Here is a 17816-nt window from a genome sequence, read left to right on the forward strand (position 1 = left end):
CGGAGAAGTGCCACGAAGCTGCTGGCACTGGCAGTGCTGCATAGCAGAGGACTTCTCCAGCTCCTGTGAGGCAGGAGGTTACAGTCGCACTTGCAGGGCCACACGGCTGCGCTCTCAGACTGTGTGCACTCCCAGGAGCAGTGTTATTGCCCTCTGCCTGCGAGCAGGACGGCAGTAGTGCCCTTTATGTCTCGGGGGGGGGGGGGGGGGGGTGACCACTCCAACCTCATGCTGTCCTTAATATTATCTTCCGTTTTACAGATGATGAACTTAAGCACAGAGAGCCTGTGTCAGGAATGCGACACAAGCTCCAGGCTTGGGTTCAGGTTTCTATACTTTCCTACCTCACTCTCTGCCAATTCCTCTGCTGACATAAGCACAAAAAGCCAAGACAGCACTTCTGCTCCCAGGGATGTTGGTAGAAACTCGAAGGAATGGTGTTAAACCAGCCCCTGGCCACAAGAGCAGGTTCTGGATGGAAAAGGTACTCTGCTCTTCTCCACTGATGCTTTTCCCTGTTTCTGTTCCCTGCAACAGGCATCATGTCCATTATGTTATTCCATATGATGGGGATCAGTCAGTGGTGGACTCCTCGGAGAATTACTTTGTGACTGACAATGTAACCAAGCAAGAGATTGATCTGATGCTGGGACTTTTGCTGGGCTTTTGTATAAGCTGGTTTCTGGTGTGGATGGATGGGGTTCTCCATTATGCAGTGCGAGCCTGGAGAACTAGCCGACGGTATGGTAAGTGCAGCCCCACGGGCTCCCTTCTCTTCCCTCAATCCCTCGCCCTGTCCTCTGAGGTTGGTGGAGAAGGAGGAGGCCAAAAGCCTCGCAGCGTTTGTCCCACGTGGATTTGGCACCGGCCTGACCAGCTGTAGCCCAGCTCTCTTTACACCAGCAGGAATGTTTGTGTGGAAGGAGCCAGCCGAGGAGCCTAGGCTGGAGGGCTCTGCTTTGGGAAGTGTAAAGTATGTGTTGGTGCAAAGGGGTGTTTGATGGAAAGCAACATGTTTACCCGTAGGCAGGCTGGCAGATGGTGGTTGTATGTCTGCACATGTGGGCAGAATATTTTCAGGCCAGACAAAACTTCCCTGAAATCTGGATTTTTCTGTGCATATAATTTGCAGCCAGGCACATGCTTATGGAGTGCAGCCTCTCGTTGTTTGTATAAACTTGTGTCAATGTGATGACAATGACAGACACCTCTGTGTTGTGTCAGGGACGCATCAGCTGAGGTTTCCCCATCCTTGTTGCTGTTCCAGATGTGTCAAGTCTTTTCCAGTAGCCCCACAGGGAAAAGTATTAGCCATACGAGTGAGTCTTTGGACCAGTTAGCTTAGCATCGTGGACTAACATCCTGAGAACGACCAACAGATCTCCTTCAGAGAGCCTCTCTTGCCCCTCTTTGCTCTCTCAGCATGGACATTCCATGGACTTGAAGTGTTGGAGGGGAATAAAGACAGAAAAACTATTCAAATAGCAAATGACTTGAAATTCCATAACACTGTACCTACACATCTGAGTCTCTCTAACTCTCACTGATGGTGTCTGTTAAATTACAGCTCGGAGGAAAAGGAGAGCGAGCAAGATAAAGATTTATCTGTAAACCTGTAAGAAATTCTAATTAGGGAAGTGGACTGTCTCTTTCTAAAAACTCAGATCAAAACGATATTAATTTCTCATTAGTCTTCCCAAATCCCCAGCAGCCTGCTTGAGCAGTTTCTGACTCAGGAGTCTCCTGAGGCTGTGTGCTGTCGTTTCCCAAGCAGAAGGCTGACTGTCAGTGAGCTCGAGGGTAGTGAGCCAGGCTGGAGGCCGTGAGACCCGGCTTTGATCAGAGCACCTGTGGCCGTGATCTCCTCAGCGCTTGTGGAGTCAGCAGGGCTGGCAGGAGCCATCCTTGGGTGAGATGCTGTAGGGAGTACAGCAATATTGTTCTTCAGAGCTGTTGCCTTTCGTTGTGGAGCCGTGAGCTAGAGACATGGTATTGCCATCGAACCTACCTTCTTGGGAATGGATATGGTGTAGATTTTTATTTGTAGTAATTAAGGGTAATGCTAGTAGTTAATTTAGTATTTAAGCTGAACAATCTTTTCTCTGTCGTTTCTTTTCTCCCTGTGTATGCATATTCTAAGGCTTTAAGAAAGGCTTGGCCAATGGTGCAATATACTGTGCAGATACATCTTTTCTGAAAATGAATGCAGAATTACTTTGCACCCAGCTTTTTCTCCCCTTAGCAAGCCCCTGGCAGTGCCGCTTTCACGATGCAGACGGCTGACACCCCCTCTGCCCTGAGACATTGTCTCTTAGTGCTGTCTTAGTGGTGTTGCACCAGCGACACGGGACCCGTCTGCTCGTGAACCAGGTTGGTTGTTCCATAGCTGTGTGCTTGCACTGCTCTGTTAACAACCACCCTGTGTCCTCACAAACCAACGTGTGGTAGAAGAGACCCTGGAAGCCCTCCTTGTCTAATCTGGAGGTGAGGTTTCCAGCATCTACTGTGCAACAGGACATGATCTTCCCAGGAAAGGTTTTTACATGCATTGAACTGTTCTGTCCACAGAGCAAACAGTGCCCTTGTGTGCTGTGCTGGGCACATTTCACTGAAGACAGGCTGAAAAATCACTGGGGGATTTGGAGCAAAATAATGAATGTTGAACTTTTAGGTATTTCCAATTCATTCAAATCTATGCAAATCCAGTCATTTTAAAGGCAATGAGCAGAAAGGAGACCTATTTCTTTGTTGAATGAGTACCTAAGCTAAAGTTTCCTTCTAAAGAAAGAAATGGTGCCTATGACTATGAGAGATAGGGGTAGGGGAAATACAAAATACTGTACTGGTACGGAACGTAGAGCCCTCCCTGAAATACATGAGCACTACTTAGCAATGACTCAGTGTCACACTGGGGCCTGATCAGCTTAAATTTTGGTCTATTAGAATAACCTATAGCTCCTTCCTCATGGAAGAGATTTCTTAAAATAGAAAATATTCTACAGAAACTCAGACATCAGATTGCGCTTCACAGTAGCTGCAGTGCTGGTCAGAGCAGTCACATACCACCTCATGCTAGTTGCAATAGTTCAATTTATGCAAGCTATTGTTCTCTGGGACTTTCAAATTCTCCTTTGTGGGGTTGGGCTATGTGTATTTCTGGGTGGAATGACCCAAAGTTCTCCTGCAACTGCATGGCAGCCAAACCATTGCTACAGGGAAAGGTTCATGGGCTGAGAGCTAAAACACCGGATAAAAAAAAATGATGCTGTGGGGCAGAGAGGGGCTTGTGCTGATGTTGTGTGAAATTGGCCCATGTTTCAGAAGAGAGAATAAAAGAGCCAGGATGGAACAGGGATGGTAGCATGCCTGTGTGCTGCTGTGTCCCTGGCAGCTTGGTCCCCAGAGCAGCTCCCGGCCAGCTGTGGAGATTAGCAGAGATCTGTGTGAGGTTCCTGCCTTTGCTGGGTCTCGCCCATAGTGCTGGCCCAACATTTGGAGTGCGGTGAGGCACAAGGAGGGCTGGAGGATAGGGTTCCTCATGAGGAGCTGGTTCCTACCCAGAGCAGAAAGCTGGAATTTGCCTCTTCTAACTCCCACCCTGTCAGTGTGGCCAGTCTGTGCCTCACTGGCCACAAGCCATTCCTGTGGCAGGCAGGACCCAGGTGTGTTCTGGTGTCTGCTCAGGGCTGTGTCGGAGGGGCGGGGGTCTGCTGGCTCTGCTCAGGGCATGGGCTGCTGCGGGTCTGGGGGAGGAGTGGGCAGTGCTGGGGCTACAGGGCATGAAGTCTGGCTGGGGAGCAAGGGTGGCCTTGCCAGGGCTATAACTAGTGCCTGATTTCTGTGGGGCAGGCCAGGAACAGGGCTAGGCAAGGCAGGAGAACATGGGTCTCACCATTCCTGTAATATCTTCCTTCTCCTTTCTGCCTTCCAGACAATTCCTGGTCATGGATTCCAAAATTTTGTAACTTAAAGGAGTTCAGAAAACGTCATCACAGGCAGTACGAGGAGGCGACTGGGAACATGGTGCACATCAAACAGAAGCTGTACCATAACGGGCACCCTAGCCCACGGCACCTCTGAGGAATGTCTTCCCCTCCAAGAGACTGCAGTGAGGTTTTAAAAAGGACTTTGCTCTTCTTTCAGGGGAACAGCTACTAGTTTGCTCCTCTATGGAAGCCAGCCGAGGACACAATTTTACTTATCCATCCTGTGTGTCCCTGTGGCACACCATGATGCACAACTAAGCCAGTCCTGGATGCTACGCAGCCAAGACATTGCACTGTGTTCCACATTTTATTGTCAGACTTGTGTATATATGTAAAAAGCAGACAAACAAAAACGAGAAAAAGAGATTTGCATTATACTTTCAACCCCCTTTTCCTGGCATTCACAGCTGTCCTGCACATCCAGCTACCCTACGGGGAATGTTGGCCAAGGGTATGGAGGTGGGACAACATGAAGAAGATGCAGAGTTTTTCATCCAAGAGCTCAAGTCCCCTGTTTCTTTGGTCCGTTGGCTTGGTCTTGCTCTGCTCTGTTCCTTCCGTTGCTAGAATGGCTTGGCTGGTCACAGGTTTGGATGGGGACTGCTGCCAGCTGGTTTTGGAGGCACAGTGTCCCTTTTGCTTTGGTTCATGTGTTTGGGAGTTGCTGTGGGGGAAGGAAGACCTGGGAGTAGATAACTGATTTGTTGTTCGCATTGCTATACACTGAAACCTGCCTTAAGCAAGCCAAGAAATCTTAGTACGAGGGGAACAGTACTAGAAGGGATCATCCCTGTAACAGGGCTGGTGCTGGCTGGTGTTCACCACTTTTATACTGGTGGGACCTTGCTGAAGTCAGTGCTGTTACTCTCCACTAATGCTAGGGAGGAATCGCTCCTGATACATGGGGAGAAGTGTAGCGAGTTGAACGGTGTTAGAGCTGACTTGTACCCTGACCATACCCCCCTGCTGCATAAACCCCACCCTTGCCTGGGAGGAAAGGAGCTGCTCTCCCCTTCTTCTCAGAGGGTGAGCCTGAGGCCCTGATTAATACCCCCCCTAGAAACACCAACAATGCAGTGAGAGGGTCCTGCACGTGAACAGCCTCCTCTCTTCTTGTGTTACTGCTCTGAGCTGAAACAGCACCTCAGCAGCAGCCTGGGCTTGGCTTGAGGAACACAGAGAGATGTGGGCCTGAAGCCAAACTCAGCAACAGAGTCAAATGTCCCAATAATGGGTTGAACCAAAGTACAAGGATGCTCTAACGTGGTTTTGCCTTTGCTTCCCCTGGTCACAGCTTAGCTGTGGGTTTCAAGGTAGCTATCAAGTGTCTGAAACCAACCTCCAGAGCCAGAGACCTCCTTCACTTCCAGAGCTGCCCCAAGGAGTTGATAAAGCCTGTGTGCACCCAGGCAGCACAGTGGTATCCAATTCCAGTAGAAGTCATTTTTTGCTGGGGGAGAGAAGCAAATGGGTCCAGACTGCATTGCTTTTGCACGTGCTGGGCAGCAGTCAGCAGCAGCCCTGGCAGCTGCAGGGGGAAGAGAGGGATTTTTATTGAGAGGAATAAGGGAGGGAGACGCAAGCTAGCCCCAAGAATTTAAGGTGGTAGCCCTGAATCCTAATCATTTCTCCTTCATTCATCATTTTGTATTGAGTGGGCTCGTGCTTAAATGGGAAAAACATCCAGAACAAAGGGATGATGAATATTATCAGAAACTGCTGTTTTCTTCTATGGATTCCTTGATGCTGTCAATGGCCTCCTCTTGTTTGATTGCAATGTCTGTGAAGGGAAAAGGACACCATGACTCCCTGCTCTTTTCCTCCCTGGTTCAGCTTCTGTGTCTTTTTTTTCCCCGTTGTTTCCTATGCCCAGGATCAGTTCAGTTATTCACAAGCCCCAGAGCTGCCCAAGAGACACACATACCTGTTTCCCTGCCATTCCTACCTTTGCTATTCCCTAGTGCCTCTTGTCTTGAAGCCCCAGTTTCTGTCTGGGCCTAAATAATTGCCTGGTCTATACTTCTGTCTGCTTGACTGTCTGTCATTCAGGACTTCCTATGGTTGTAATGGCTGCAGCCACCTGTTAGTATCTAAAGAACGACTTTTCCTTAAGCAGCTCCTTTCCAAGGCACACGGCTTTGCACACTCCCTCACTGTATGAGCTTTGTGCGTTTGACCATATGGACTCATCCTCAAGTGGCATAAGATGCTCACTTCAGTGGAGTGTTCCTCAGACTGCGCCAGCTGAGAGCTGGCCAAACAGCTGTTCTGGTTGCCCTTGGGTGACAGCACACGCTTAACTGACAGCAAAGAATAGGTCCTGTAAAATAGGTACATGTCATGGACATGTCTTCAGATGGGACAACATTTTGCAGGGGAGAAAATTCCATCATGATAAGGACAAATACTGAGTTGCTGGAACTAGTTATGGGGAAAAAAAGCACTTTAAATAATCTTTCCACTTGGAGCCTCTTGCAAGAGAGACTTAAGGCACTGACTAAACTCAGACTGACTTAAAAGTCTGGTTCTGCCCTGCCTGAGAAACTGACCTTAGTTGAAATATCATTAAATATGAAACTTACACCTGGAAAGAGTGGAGTGATGGCTCACACTGATTAAGTCTGATCCCCACCAGAATTTCAGAATATGAGCCTCTGGAAGAAGGAAAAAAAAAAAAAAAAAGTCCTACATAGTAGGACAGTAAGAACAGACTTTTTTTTAACCTGCTGTGCTATTACCGTGTGAGCCTATCTCCTGTTTACACTTAGTCAAAAAATAAAACAAAAAAATACTCTCAGTGCAATTAAATTTCCTGGGAAAAATTCACTGGTCTTAAACCCAAGAAAACCAGAAATACCCTCATAGAGCAAGGTTTGTCCCAGCACACACTAAACCAGTGGGATTGATCCTGGGGAACTGACTAGGTCTTTGATGCTCATCCTTAACAAACAAGGGACAAGGTTCCTTCCCATGCAGTAATTCCAGGTCCTATTCCTGACCCGTGAGATCTGGTGCACCTTCTGTGCAGGGGTGATTTCAAACAGCCAGCTTAACAGAGACGCAAGGTCAGACTTCTGGTGTGAGAGGCCTTTTTCCTCCGAGTCTAAGAAGCTCCTGTAGATTTGACCCTACGTAACAGAGATCAGAATATGCCTGTTGCTGGGACTGGATAGCCTCACACACCAAGTAAGGCTGCAGTGGTGAGAACTCCCTGCACAGCAGCAGCCCAGGTCCCGTGTGCCGTTTAACCCATGGGGGTGTGCAAATATCGACTGTTGTTCCCAACAGCCAAGTGTCTGCCACGTCTCCTCTCTGGGGAACACACTTACGAGCTGCCCCCAGAGAAGCAGCAGGTAGAAGAGGCAGCTGTGTGTCGAGTATTGCAGAACCCCAGTACCAGCATATTGCCCCGAGCAGCACCTGCTCTCTCTGCCTGACATCAGCACTCTCATCCCTGTCCCGTCGCCTCAGTGGGCTCTGCTCGAGGCATGAGCCTTACCAACAGCGTCTGACTTCGTGGTCTCTTGTTCCTCTGTCCAAGTGAGGTTGCTACTGTTGCTCACAGCTCAGTTGTCTGTAAAGTCTGCCGTTGTGCTGTCTTCTTCTCCTGTGCATGTGTTCGTTTTGCTTTTGTCTGGTTGTGGGGGTGTTTTCTCCTTGTTTAATTGTCTGAGATGTACTAGTGTTGACTTGTTTGTTGTTCTCTTGCCTCTGATCCAGTCTTCACGCACACACACCAAAAAAAAAAAAAAAATTATATCACAAACAAAAAAAACACAGATTGAAACAACAACACAACCCAAACCCAGCAACAACCCCAAACAAAGAGGGTTCAGTTGGGAGAAAGTGACTTTGGCATCAGGGATTTGACACAACAAGGTCAGGGCTAGGCAAGATACTGCTCAGAACCTGTGGAAGAGAAAACATGGGGTGGCAAAGCTTACAGCTGGCAGCTGTGTCTGCAATGGCAGCGCTGTAGGGACAAAGGAGTGGGAAGTGTGCACCATGTCTTAACGCTCATCCACCAGATGCTTTGAGGGAGGCTTCTGCAGAATTAGATAGTGGGGGGAATTTTGTGCTGCCTCAGGAGGGGCTATTTTTAGAGCAGACACAGAGCTTAAAACTGTATGTGCCAATTCTTCAAAGCTGGGATTGGCACTGGAAACGTTCTCCCCCATTTTTGGTGTGAGGAGCTCAGGCTTGGCTGCCTGCACACCGAATGGGTGCGTGCTGGTGCTTGGGATCTGCTGCAAAGGAGAGGTGTGGCAAGACAGCTGGAGAAATGCAGAGGCTTGTGAAATCCATTGTATCAACCAGTAGCTCCTTAAATTCAAGCAGCCACTTACCAGCACTGCTGAATAAACCCCTCGCCACTCAGCGAGATCCCTGAAGGCAGTGTAAAGCTAAACACATTCTCTGCCAACCTTCTTTCTGTTCTTACCACCTTCTTTCTTCTCAAGAGAGCCACACATTAAAGAGCAGCCCTGTCAAACTGGTTGTCTCCTCCACTTTGCTTCCTATCTGGCATCTGTTGTTCCACCACATTGTGGCTCGCAGCAGGATGGGCACAGGGAAGGAAGAAGTGAGAGGAGGCCAAATTCACCATAGGTGGAAGCGGTGCTGTGCCAGGGAGGGGCTGGCAGAGCTGCACATTGCTTCAGGAATGAGAGGAAAGGGAGAGCCCAAAGTACCACATGTGGGATTTCAGGTGTAGCCCAGAGTAGACGCAGGTACTGCACATGCCTTCGTTGGCCTGCTGCTCTGACACAATGAGAAGGACCCTTCCCCTTTGAGGAACAGTTTGGGAAGGTGTTTCCTGTGATCCATTCCATCCATCCTGCCCTTTTACTGCTCAGCTAGCCCTTGAGCCAGCCAGGGACACATCAACTGGCCCATCCTGGCTGAAGTATCTGGCAGCACCTCTCAATAAGCAGTAAAAGCCCAGAAGAGAGCCCAGAACGCAGGTCCCAGGCATTCACAGCAGGGTGGGGTGGTTTGAGTTACTCTCACTGCTACTCTACCTCATTTTCCAGTTGCACTCAGCTGGAAGAAGAGAATCCCTGATAAAAAAGAATACTAAAAAGAAGCACTAAGATGATTAAGGAAGGAAAGGCCAAGAAAACTGGGCCTGTTCAGCCTAGAGAAGGGAAAGCTCAGGGGAATCAATGTATATAAATACCTGAAGGAAGGATGCAAAGAAGATGGAGCCAGGCTCTTTTCAGTGATGTCCAGTGACAGGACCAGAGGCAATGGGCACAAACTGAAACACAGGAGGTTCTGCTTGAACATCAGGAAACACTTTTTCTACTGTGAGGGAGACCAAGCACTTGGACAGGTTGCCAGAGAAGTTTTGGAGTTGCCATCTTTAGAGATAGTCAAAAGCCAGCTGGACATGGTCTTGGGCAGCCTGCTCTAGGTGGCCATGCTTGAGCAAAGGGACCAGATGAACTCCAGCAGCCCTTTCCAATCTCAACCATGCTGTGGGAGAAAAAAAAAAAAAAAGTCATGCAAATGGTGTTAAGTGAGCTGAAGCCCCCTGGCTTTGCAAAAGACCAAGAGCTGCTACTTCAAGACTGCAGCAGACAGTGCAAACACAAACATCAATAGCCTTTGCTTACCTTGGATAAGGTCTAGGTGAGCCCAGGCTGGAGAAAGCCCTGGGGGAGCCAGTGAGGAAGTCCTGATCCAAGGTCATTCCCTAGCTTGGGAGAAAACACATTGTGAAGGGACCATTTCATGTGCACTGAGTCCCCTGGAAAAGGGAGAGCAACGTTCACCCTTCACATTCCCTTGTATGAAGGCTAGAGACCTGCAGGTGATAAACAACACAGGGACCCTCAGTCTCACTTCAAATGTCACTTCGAGCCAGCAGCAGCAGCGTAACATTGAGTGTGGCACTGATGGAGTATGTGTGGAGGGTGAACATGGAGGTGATGAAGGCCTCTTCCACATTCGGGGGGCTTTGAAGGTAGAAATAGCCAACAGAGGCTTCCAGAACACCTCTAGGTGTAAAAGAACAGAAGCACTTCCCTTACTAGAGTGTAAGTACAAATAGAAAGAGGTTTGGATCAAAAGCTTTGCAACCTGGATACACCAGTGGAATAGATGTATGTTTAAGTGACAGGCAAGGGGATGTAGAGCAGGGGACAGACAGGGTGTTAGCGGTTAGGCAGGGACACAGGCCTGCTGGTTCTACCTTAGGATGGAGTGAAGGTGGGATGTCCTCTTAGGCCAGCCTAACTCACTGTGGTGCCCAAGAGAGCGTGAAGAAACAAGTGAACTTACTGAAGTAAAAATAAAATAAAATACAAACGCCAAGCCTGCAGCCTCCATGCAGGTGGGCTGTCGGGGCACAAGAGAAGGAAGCAGAGGAGTAGGAAAACACGGGCAGGAGTAAGGACACTGAGTCTGGGCTGCCAGTTCACTGCATCCTGGCGAGGCTCTCAGGATACTGTTCCAGTTGTGTGTGTGTGTCAGTGCGTGTCTGTGTGTTTATATCTGTGCGTGTCATCATGTGGTCGCTGCATGAAGCCTATTCCTCTTCTTTAGTACCTCCCAGTCATCTGCACGCGTTTCTTTTCCGGTGGGGTTGCTAGTTTTAGTCCCCTCTTCAAGCTGAGCCCTGGGATTTCCGTGGAGGGGTGACACCAGGAGGATGGCTCCATCCTGCGAGGCACTAAGCACCCTCAGCTCACAATGACTAAGGCAGTGGAAACCCTTGCAGGCCAGAGCACGCAGTTTAGGAAGATTTTTTTCAATAGTGCTCTGCAGTGAGAATACAAGAACAAAACTTGGGGAGTGCTGCTTTCCCTGATTGTTAATCCTTCTTTTCTTTTTTCTGCACTCAAACCAATTTTGCATGCATCAGACAGGAAGAGGTACAGCACACATTGATACTAACAGAGAGAGAGAGATTATACTCTGCTCTGAGTCTAATCATAGAATAATCTCTACTGTGGTTGAAAAGCAATAATGGCTAATTTTTTTATTAAATACACTTGCACAGGCAAATGTCACCTACAGTTTGTGTTCTCCAGCGGCCGTGCTGGGAGCGGTGACAATGCTGTGCTGAAGCTAAGGGGAGCAGCTGAAGGCCGCAGAGAGCTTGGGAGTGGGGGAGGCAATAGAAAAAGCACACTGTGATTTTATTTGGGTCAACGAGTGAGTGTATTTCAGCCATTCCTTCCCTTTCAATAAGATGTTTGTATAATAGATAACCAGTTGAGCTCCTGAAAACTAAGCCCGTCCTTTGCTGTTTGTCAGTAAAATAGTTTTTTGCATGTTTTGCATCTGAGTGTTTTTTCCAACCCTTTGAACCAAATGATACTCCTGGGGTCAGAGGCTGGGGGCCTGCTAGGGGCACGAGCAGGTCACCAGCTTACGGTCAGGGGTTTAAGAGAGGAGGAGGTACAAACGTGGCCTGAATGGTGGGGAAAAAAGCTGTGCCCAGCCTCGATCTCTGGAGGGCTGTGCATTTCCCCCAGGTTATGTGACATCATAGGACACTGTCCCAGATTTTAGCCTGCTTGTCTCCCACTCCCTGGGAACACAGGGAAGCTCTAAGGTCCAAAACTGATTTAAAAAGAAGATAAATATTTTACTGTTAAAACCAAATTCTGAGTGCAAGCAACCTCCAGAGAGGAGCATGGGCCCCTCTTGCCTATTGCCAGCAAGGGCAAGCACAAAAGGCAGGGCACAGGAAACCTGGGACTTTGGCACGGACAAGAACTGTCCTCATTTCCCATTCTAGCAGTACCGAAAGCTGCCACCGTGAACCAGTCCTTTAACATTCTTCATTCTGCTCTTTTCTCTCCTGGAACAGGACCACACATACACAAACAGAGCAAGTCTGACACTGAGTGGGACTTCAGTCCTTATGCGCAAAGATGCTGATGCACGAGTTGTTCTACAAGTCTGGGCAAATCTGGGCACATCTTACTCAGGCTTGGTGGAGACACTACGTGACAGCAGAGCAGCAATGGAAAAAAAAAAAACAACCCCAACACCCAAGCAAAGAAACCCCCACAACAAGAATAAAACCCACAGCAGCAGGAGAGGGAGGAAAAAAACCACCCAGGCAGCAAAGCAGGGAGCTGTTGTCATGGAACTGACTGACAGTTGCAGGCACTGGCATCTCAAATTATGTCTGGGGGTAAAAAATGGCCAGCAACAGAGACAGGTATCTGAGTTCTGTTGAGGTGAGAACAATTAGAGATAGGGCAAGAGCTGAAGGACTGCCTGGGGACTTCTCTGAGCTACCCATGCGCTGCTCCTCTGTGCACATCTTATAAAAATAACGTCATGTAGCCTGGCAATGCTGCTAGAGCTTCATTCCAGGAGATGCCGTATATCAGAAGATATCACCAAGATTTGGTAAGGCTGTGCTACCTTAAGGAATCAGGGAAAAAAGAAGGAAAACCAGCCAGTAAGGAAACAATGTCCCAGGCCATTCAAAGCAAGATCTGACCCATACATCCTTCACCAGGCACCCAATCTCTGCTGTCAGTGCTTGGTGGGAAGAGATGATGAGTAAAGCAGCCTGGTGGCACTTACTGAGTATCCAGTTGATTGAAGTCCTTTGGCTCCTCTTCTACAGGAGCTCAGACGGGCAAACTTTGCCTTATCCCGAAGCCCGAGCGGTTGATGTCTGTGGGAGAGATGCTGGCTGAATCACAAGGTTCAGCAGAGCACCAGGAGTCTGTGAAAGCACCAACTCAGGGATGCACATCATGAATGGCCTGGAGGTTGCAAGAGAAGCAGGGTGGAGAGGTAACCATTGGAGAAAAGCTCTTCCATTGTCATTTTTGGCTTGTGAAATTCTTGTGGGACAGCTGACCTACAGTTAGCCCTCAAACTGGATCCTAGCTCCTTGCTCCCCAAGTGATGCAGTTACAGAGTCGTGCTGCCTCTCAGGATACCCCAGGACCGTCTCTCCATTGTCTGCCAAAAGCCAACACACAGCAGCTGTACTGCCCACACGTGCCCGTTTGCTGCTGCAACACCCCTTTGTTGTGCAGGGGTGACCAGTAATCCCTGCTCTTGTTGCAGCCACGCTGGCTTCCAGCTCTTCACCCGCAGATGGGTTTGCTACGTACAAACTCCTGTGTCTGCTTTGGCTTCTTTTGTGTGTCTGGGCCTTAGAGCTGCCCTGGCACCAAAGGGCTGTGCATGACTAAGGCCCAAGAGAGGAGAACCCCCTGGCAGAGAAAGCGCAGACCCAGCAGGTTGCACACCAGGTGAACATAGAGACAAGCCAGAAGTTGCAAACTCTGGCATGTTTCTGTCAGGATCCCTCCAACAGATCCCCATTACTTACGTCCATGTGCCAACAGCACTCAGTCGCTGGCTGCAGAAGATGGGCTGCCTTCCATAAGCAAAAACCTCCTGGAGCAGCAAGGCTTCCCAGGGCAGGCCAGTGACTCGCATTACAGGCTGGACAAATTAATCAGGTTTGCCACTTTTTTTTTTTTTTTTAAAAAAAAAACACATAAAGGGAAAATAATAATGTTGAGATAAAATGGAAGCAGCCACAGACAATGGACTATAAAAGAATCTGAGTGTTTCTCCTCCATTCAAAATGCAAACAGAGGTTGGCGGAGAAATAATCCCTGGGGAGACTCCTGGCCCCCGAAGTCCTACAGCCCAGGGCACACGCTGGTGAGAAAGCGTGTGGCACTCGCACCCTTGTACTGGCACAATGGAACTTTCCTCCCAGCGTAAGACGTTCAAAGGTAAATAATTTAATGGATGGCAACTGAGAATAGACAGATGACCACGTTATAAATCTGTCTCCCAGCTGCAATGCTGAAGCACAGAGAAGGCGTTTTAGCTGGCAGTGGCGAAGATGGGGAGTGATGGATTGCTTGCTAATCCATCTGCTCTTAGATTTGCTCTCCAATACAAAATACTATTTTAATAAAGTGCTATTAGCTCATAACTCACTCAGTGTCACAGAGAGGAGATAACCTCAGCCTGGGGTTGCCATCCTATATCCCTACATGGAGCGTTAACAAATAGCCAGCTGGGTGCCACCTCCACAGGGACATCATTCATCCTGCGAGCTGACAGCATGACAGCAAACCCAACTTACTGATGAGGCTGGCAGAGGTGACAGAGGCCCTGCATTTAAATCTTTGATGAGGCAGGAGTTGAACAACAGCCTTTTTTCTCCTTTCCCATGGCATCCCACATGAGCAACAGCAGCGACGGGCACAGCTATTCAGCAGGCAGCAGGGCATGCAATCGCCTAGCTGGTGGCTGGGAGCGACGTGCATAGCAAGAGGGACAAGGAATCTCTGTTCAGAGGCAGGATTTAGAGAGCTGGTAGTGATAATGCCTGGGACACATCGAGAGAGCTGGCTTCATGCGTCCAACAGCCCCTGGCACGTGAGGGGAAGGAAGGAAGGAAGAGTAGTGTGCAAGTGTGAGAGAATGGATGGAGAACTTTTATTTCCTGTGGAAATAAAAAAAAAAATGAAGTGTGAACACTGAGAAAAGCAGCACTTTCAAGCCCAACAGCTACAGATCCAGGTTGTGCTGGCCAAGTGCAGAACTGCAGGGTCCATCAGCTACCTGTGTGCCCGGTGTTCCCCATGGTACTACCCAGAACACAAAGGTGCTGAGTTCAAACAAGGGGATTATTTGGCTGGAACCCACCCCTCCAGTTCCCAAAATACTGTCAGGGAAGAACAAATGGCATCAGCTTGTACTCCACTTGTACGTCACTCTTTCAATGCAGTGGGAAGAGATGAAAACAACTGGATTGGAAGCTTGTACCCAAGCAAAACAAATCCACACCACCTCTGCCACTTCTTACCCACCTGACCTGACAGCTTTGGCACCCCAAACCTCCTCAACCCTCTTGAATCAGGCTCACCTTGGGCTTTTCTGCTCCACCTCCTCTGTTTTTCCCAGCCTGGGTGCCATCTCCCTCTTTTCTTCACCGGTGGGAAGTCAGACATCCACCGTTCAGCAAGAGCTTAAGTGATGCGTCCACACTGTCGGGCTGGGTGTAAACAGCCCTGCTGCTGCTGCTGCCAAGGGCTGAAGTGATCGTGGACTTTCAGGCATTGTATTAATAAGGGTCTCTCAGAAGGGTATAGGGGGGACCTGCCTGCTCTGCCCAGAGCCACAAGCTTCTCTGGAGAGGTGGATGAGAACTCACTGAATTTCAGACACACAGATGCTGTCACAACTGACCCGGTAAGGGCTGTGGAGGGAGATTGTGAACAGAGAGAAGAAAAGAAGTGAGCCCTGAAGCACTCCACTAGCACCAGGGTTGCACAAGAGCCTGCAACACTTGGCTAATAAAGCATGAAGAGCACAGATGTGCAAAGCTCTGACCAGCTGATTGATTGAGGACTTTTAAGGGTGAAGGGATGTTGAGACACATGTGACAAGTTCTGTATATTAAAAAGTGCTGTTTCTAGTATAGAAATGTCTCTACTAACCCCTCCCTGACCTTTTAAAGGAAAATAAAGAAAACAGACTTCATTTAGCAGAGAGCACCATCCTCCAGGCCACCCAAGAAGGGAAAAGAACTTTGCCCCTTGGGATACAAGCAACACCAACCTGTGAGTCACACGAGAGCAACATCTCAATGCACACCAGAAATGCCACAGCACCCACATGTTCTCCAACGCACCCCTGCGTCTGTCTTCAAGACAGACAGTCTGTTCCATCCATATGAAGCCCATGCAGCAAAGCTCAGGGGCATCCATCGTTAAGAGTGGTCATTAAAAGCCCTTAAAAACCTCACTGAGAAGTACTTCTGTACTCAGGCAAAGCTGAGAACCCTCAGGTCAGCCTCTGCTTCCTGCCGCCTTCCCTGCCACAGCAAGAGGTACTTCTAGCTAATTGTTCTCCCAAACTGCAATTAATCACTGTTGCACAGCACAGAGGCATGGATCATCGCTGCATTGCAAGCACTGTGCTCCCTCCATGTAGGACTTGATGCAATCTAAAGGAGGAATCGCACAAAACAGCTGAGACAGCAACTGCTGTGCCTTTCACACAGCTTTACAGCAGGAGACTCTTCCCAGCTACGGGTATCAGCAAAAGCACGGTCAGACAGCATAAGGACAAGACTGAGTACCTTCCCCCTTCCCCCAGCTCCTTCTGTGCTTCATGGGGATGGTTTTGGAAGAGAGGGGAAAAGTGTCAAAGGTGTATGTCACAACTGGAGATTTTAATCACACAATATCAGACTGTTCCCTCACATAACTCATTAGCAAGGGTTTTTTAGCAGAGAGTGGCTCTGCTTAGCTCCCTTCCATCTCTTGGGGCTCAACAGAAATATAATTCTAGCAAAATCTAAGTAGGAAGTGGAAAGCCTAGAATAGCTAATCCTCTAGTATATCAGTGGACTAAAGGACAAAGGAGCAGCTTCTAAAATGCATCTTCACATTCTCCCTTGGCATCTGGGGAAAACATCAGAGAACTATTTTGAGAGATGGCAGCCCAAGACAGTTTGCAGCCTCCAGAAGTGTTTCTTTCCCGGTCTCCCACAAGGCTGCCTGTTCCGAGGGCCCTGGTGCCCAGCCCTGCTCCTCTCCCTCGCTCACAAGCTCTTGTCAGGGTGCATCTTGCACAGCTCAGCAACAACTACCAGTGAAGTGGACAAAGCAGAGTGTGCTGTCAGTTCCTGTCGGAGAAGAACATCTCAGCAAGGTACTCAAGGGCACGGATTTAGGTCAGGCAAATGTGCTTGCACAGCGTGGTTACAGAAGGGGACTCAGAGCACAGCGCAGAGTTCAAATCCAGTTCAAACTCAGAAACAAATCAAGAGATTTTTCTGACCTGTCTCTTGTATGCGCACAGACAGAACAAATATCATCTGATTGAGACAGGCTTGCGTTCATGACTTGACAATGAAACATTTCTCAATTGTTCCAGCAATGCAGCAGAAAACCCGTGTAGCAAGAGCAGCTTGATGGCAACGGCCAGTGGCAAACAAGCCCCACTCATCTCTCTCTTCAGACCATGCTGGACACCTGTACGCCAGACAGACTTACTGAGCCTTGCCTACTCACCTCCTTAAAGAGAGATTTACTTGGAGAGGGAAAAAAAATACCTAGAGCTGCTCTCAGACTGGCTGAAGCAGCAAGTACCTGGCTGGAGAAAGCAAACAAAGCACTGTGGGCAGTATAGTCACATCAGACACGTGGCAACCTGGGAAGCAGCGTGTCCAAAAGGGCTACCCCCGCTGAGCAGTGCCCTCCAGACTCTGCTCGAGGAAGTGCCAGTTGCTCCACTGCAGTTCAAACAACCTTTTGTGATCCAGAGAGAGGGTGCAGTTATTCTACAGCGCTACACCGGAGGGGCCTAAAAGCTGTCACACATGGAGCACTTAGCACTTCAGCACCGAGAAGTCACGCTCCAGAGCTTCTGGTCCCTTGCAGCGTACCACTGCGGGCTGGCTCTGCCACCAAGCACAGAAAAGATAAAAGGCAGCAGCCAGGCAATAGCAGGTGTAGCCACATCACAAGGAAAGTCCAAATGCGTATCAGCCAACCCAGTGCACAGCTGTAGTTTCTCCTCAGGTTAACCGGGTGCAGCTGTGAACCACACCAAATACACCTCTGTAACACAAAGTCTACCCTGAGTCTGTGACAAGGTGACAACAAGAGCAAGGAGTGGTGCCAGAGAGGTGAGCAAGGAGGTATGTCATGCACAGGATCTGTGGAAAAAAAGATGAGAAGTACCTCTGTGGGAGCATAAACCCTACAAAGTTAAATATATGGGAATAGCAGGCTTGGACAGGCCCTGGGTTCCCAGAGGCCCGTGTCACTGGGACACCCCAGAACAGCGTCAAATGGCTGAAAAGGACTT

The 17816-nt window shown here is 49.0% G+C and overlaps 1 protein-coding gene and 1 long non-coding RNA gene across 5 annotated transcripts in view; one reads left to right on the forward strand and one right to left on the reverse strand.

The window, feature by feature from the left end:
* TMEM240 (transmembrane protein 240) overlaps window positions 1-11266 on the forward strand; it is a 23877-nt gene extending 12611 nt beyond the window's left edge. For both annotated transcript variants that reach the window (XM_074848436.1, XM_074848434.1), the window contains 2 exons: window positions 538-746; window positions 3932-11266. In XM_074848436.1, the coding sequence (XP_074704537.1) occupies window positions 538-746; window positions 3932-4080 (358 nt within the window). In that variant the 3' untranslated portion in view covers window positions 4081-11266. The remainder of the gene's footprint in view (window positions 1-537; window positions 747-3931) is intronic.
* LOC141933627 (uncharacterized) lies at window positions 9331-16863 on the reverse strand. Of its 3 annotated transcripts, none has more exons than XR_012626152.1 (5): window positions 15558-16863; window positions 14077-15447; window positions 12540-12724; window positions 9605-9688; window positions 9331-9464 (listed from the first exon to the last, which is right to left on the reverse strand). It is a non-coding gene; the product is annotated as an uncharacterized LOC141933627 (long non-coding RNA). The 3 variants fall into 3 exon arrangements; XR_012626151.1 differs by adding an exon at window positions 13303-13443 and having other exon boundaries at window positions 14077-16863; XR_012626150.1 differs by having other exon boundaries at window positions 14077-16863.
* Window positions 16864-17816: the final 953 nt, after the last annotated feature.

Source organism: Strix aluco, chromosome 22 (genome assembly GCF_031877795.1).
Source record: "Strix aluco isolate bStrAlu1 chromosome 22, bStrAlu1.hap1, whole genome shotgun sequence".
NCBI classification, from domain to species: Eukaryota; Metazoa; Chordata; class Aves; order Strigiformes; family Strigidae; genus Strix; species Strix aluco.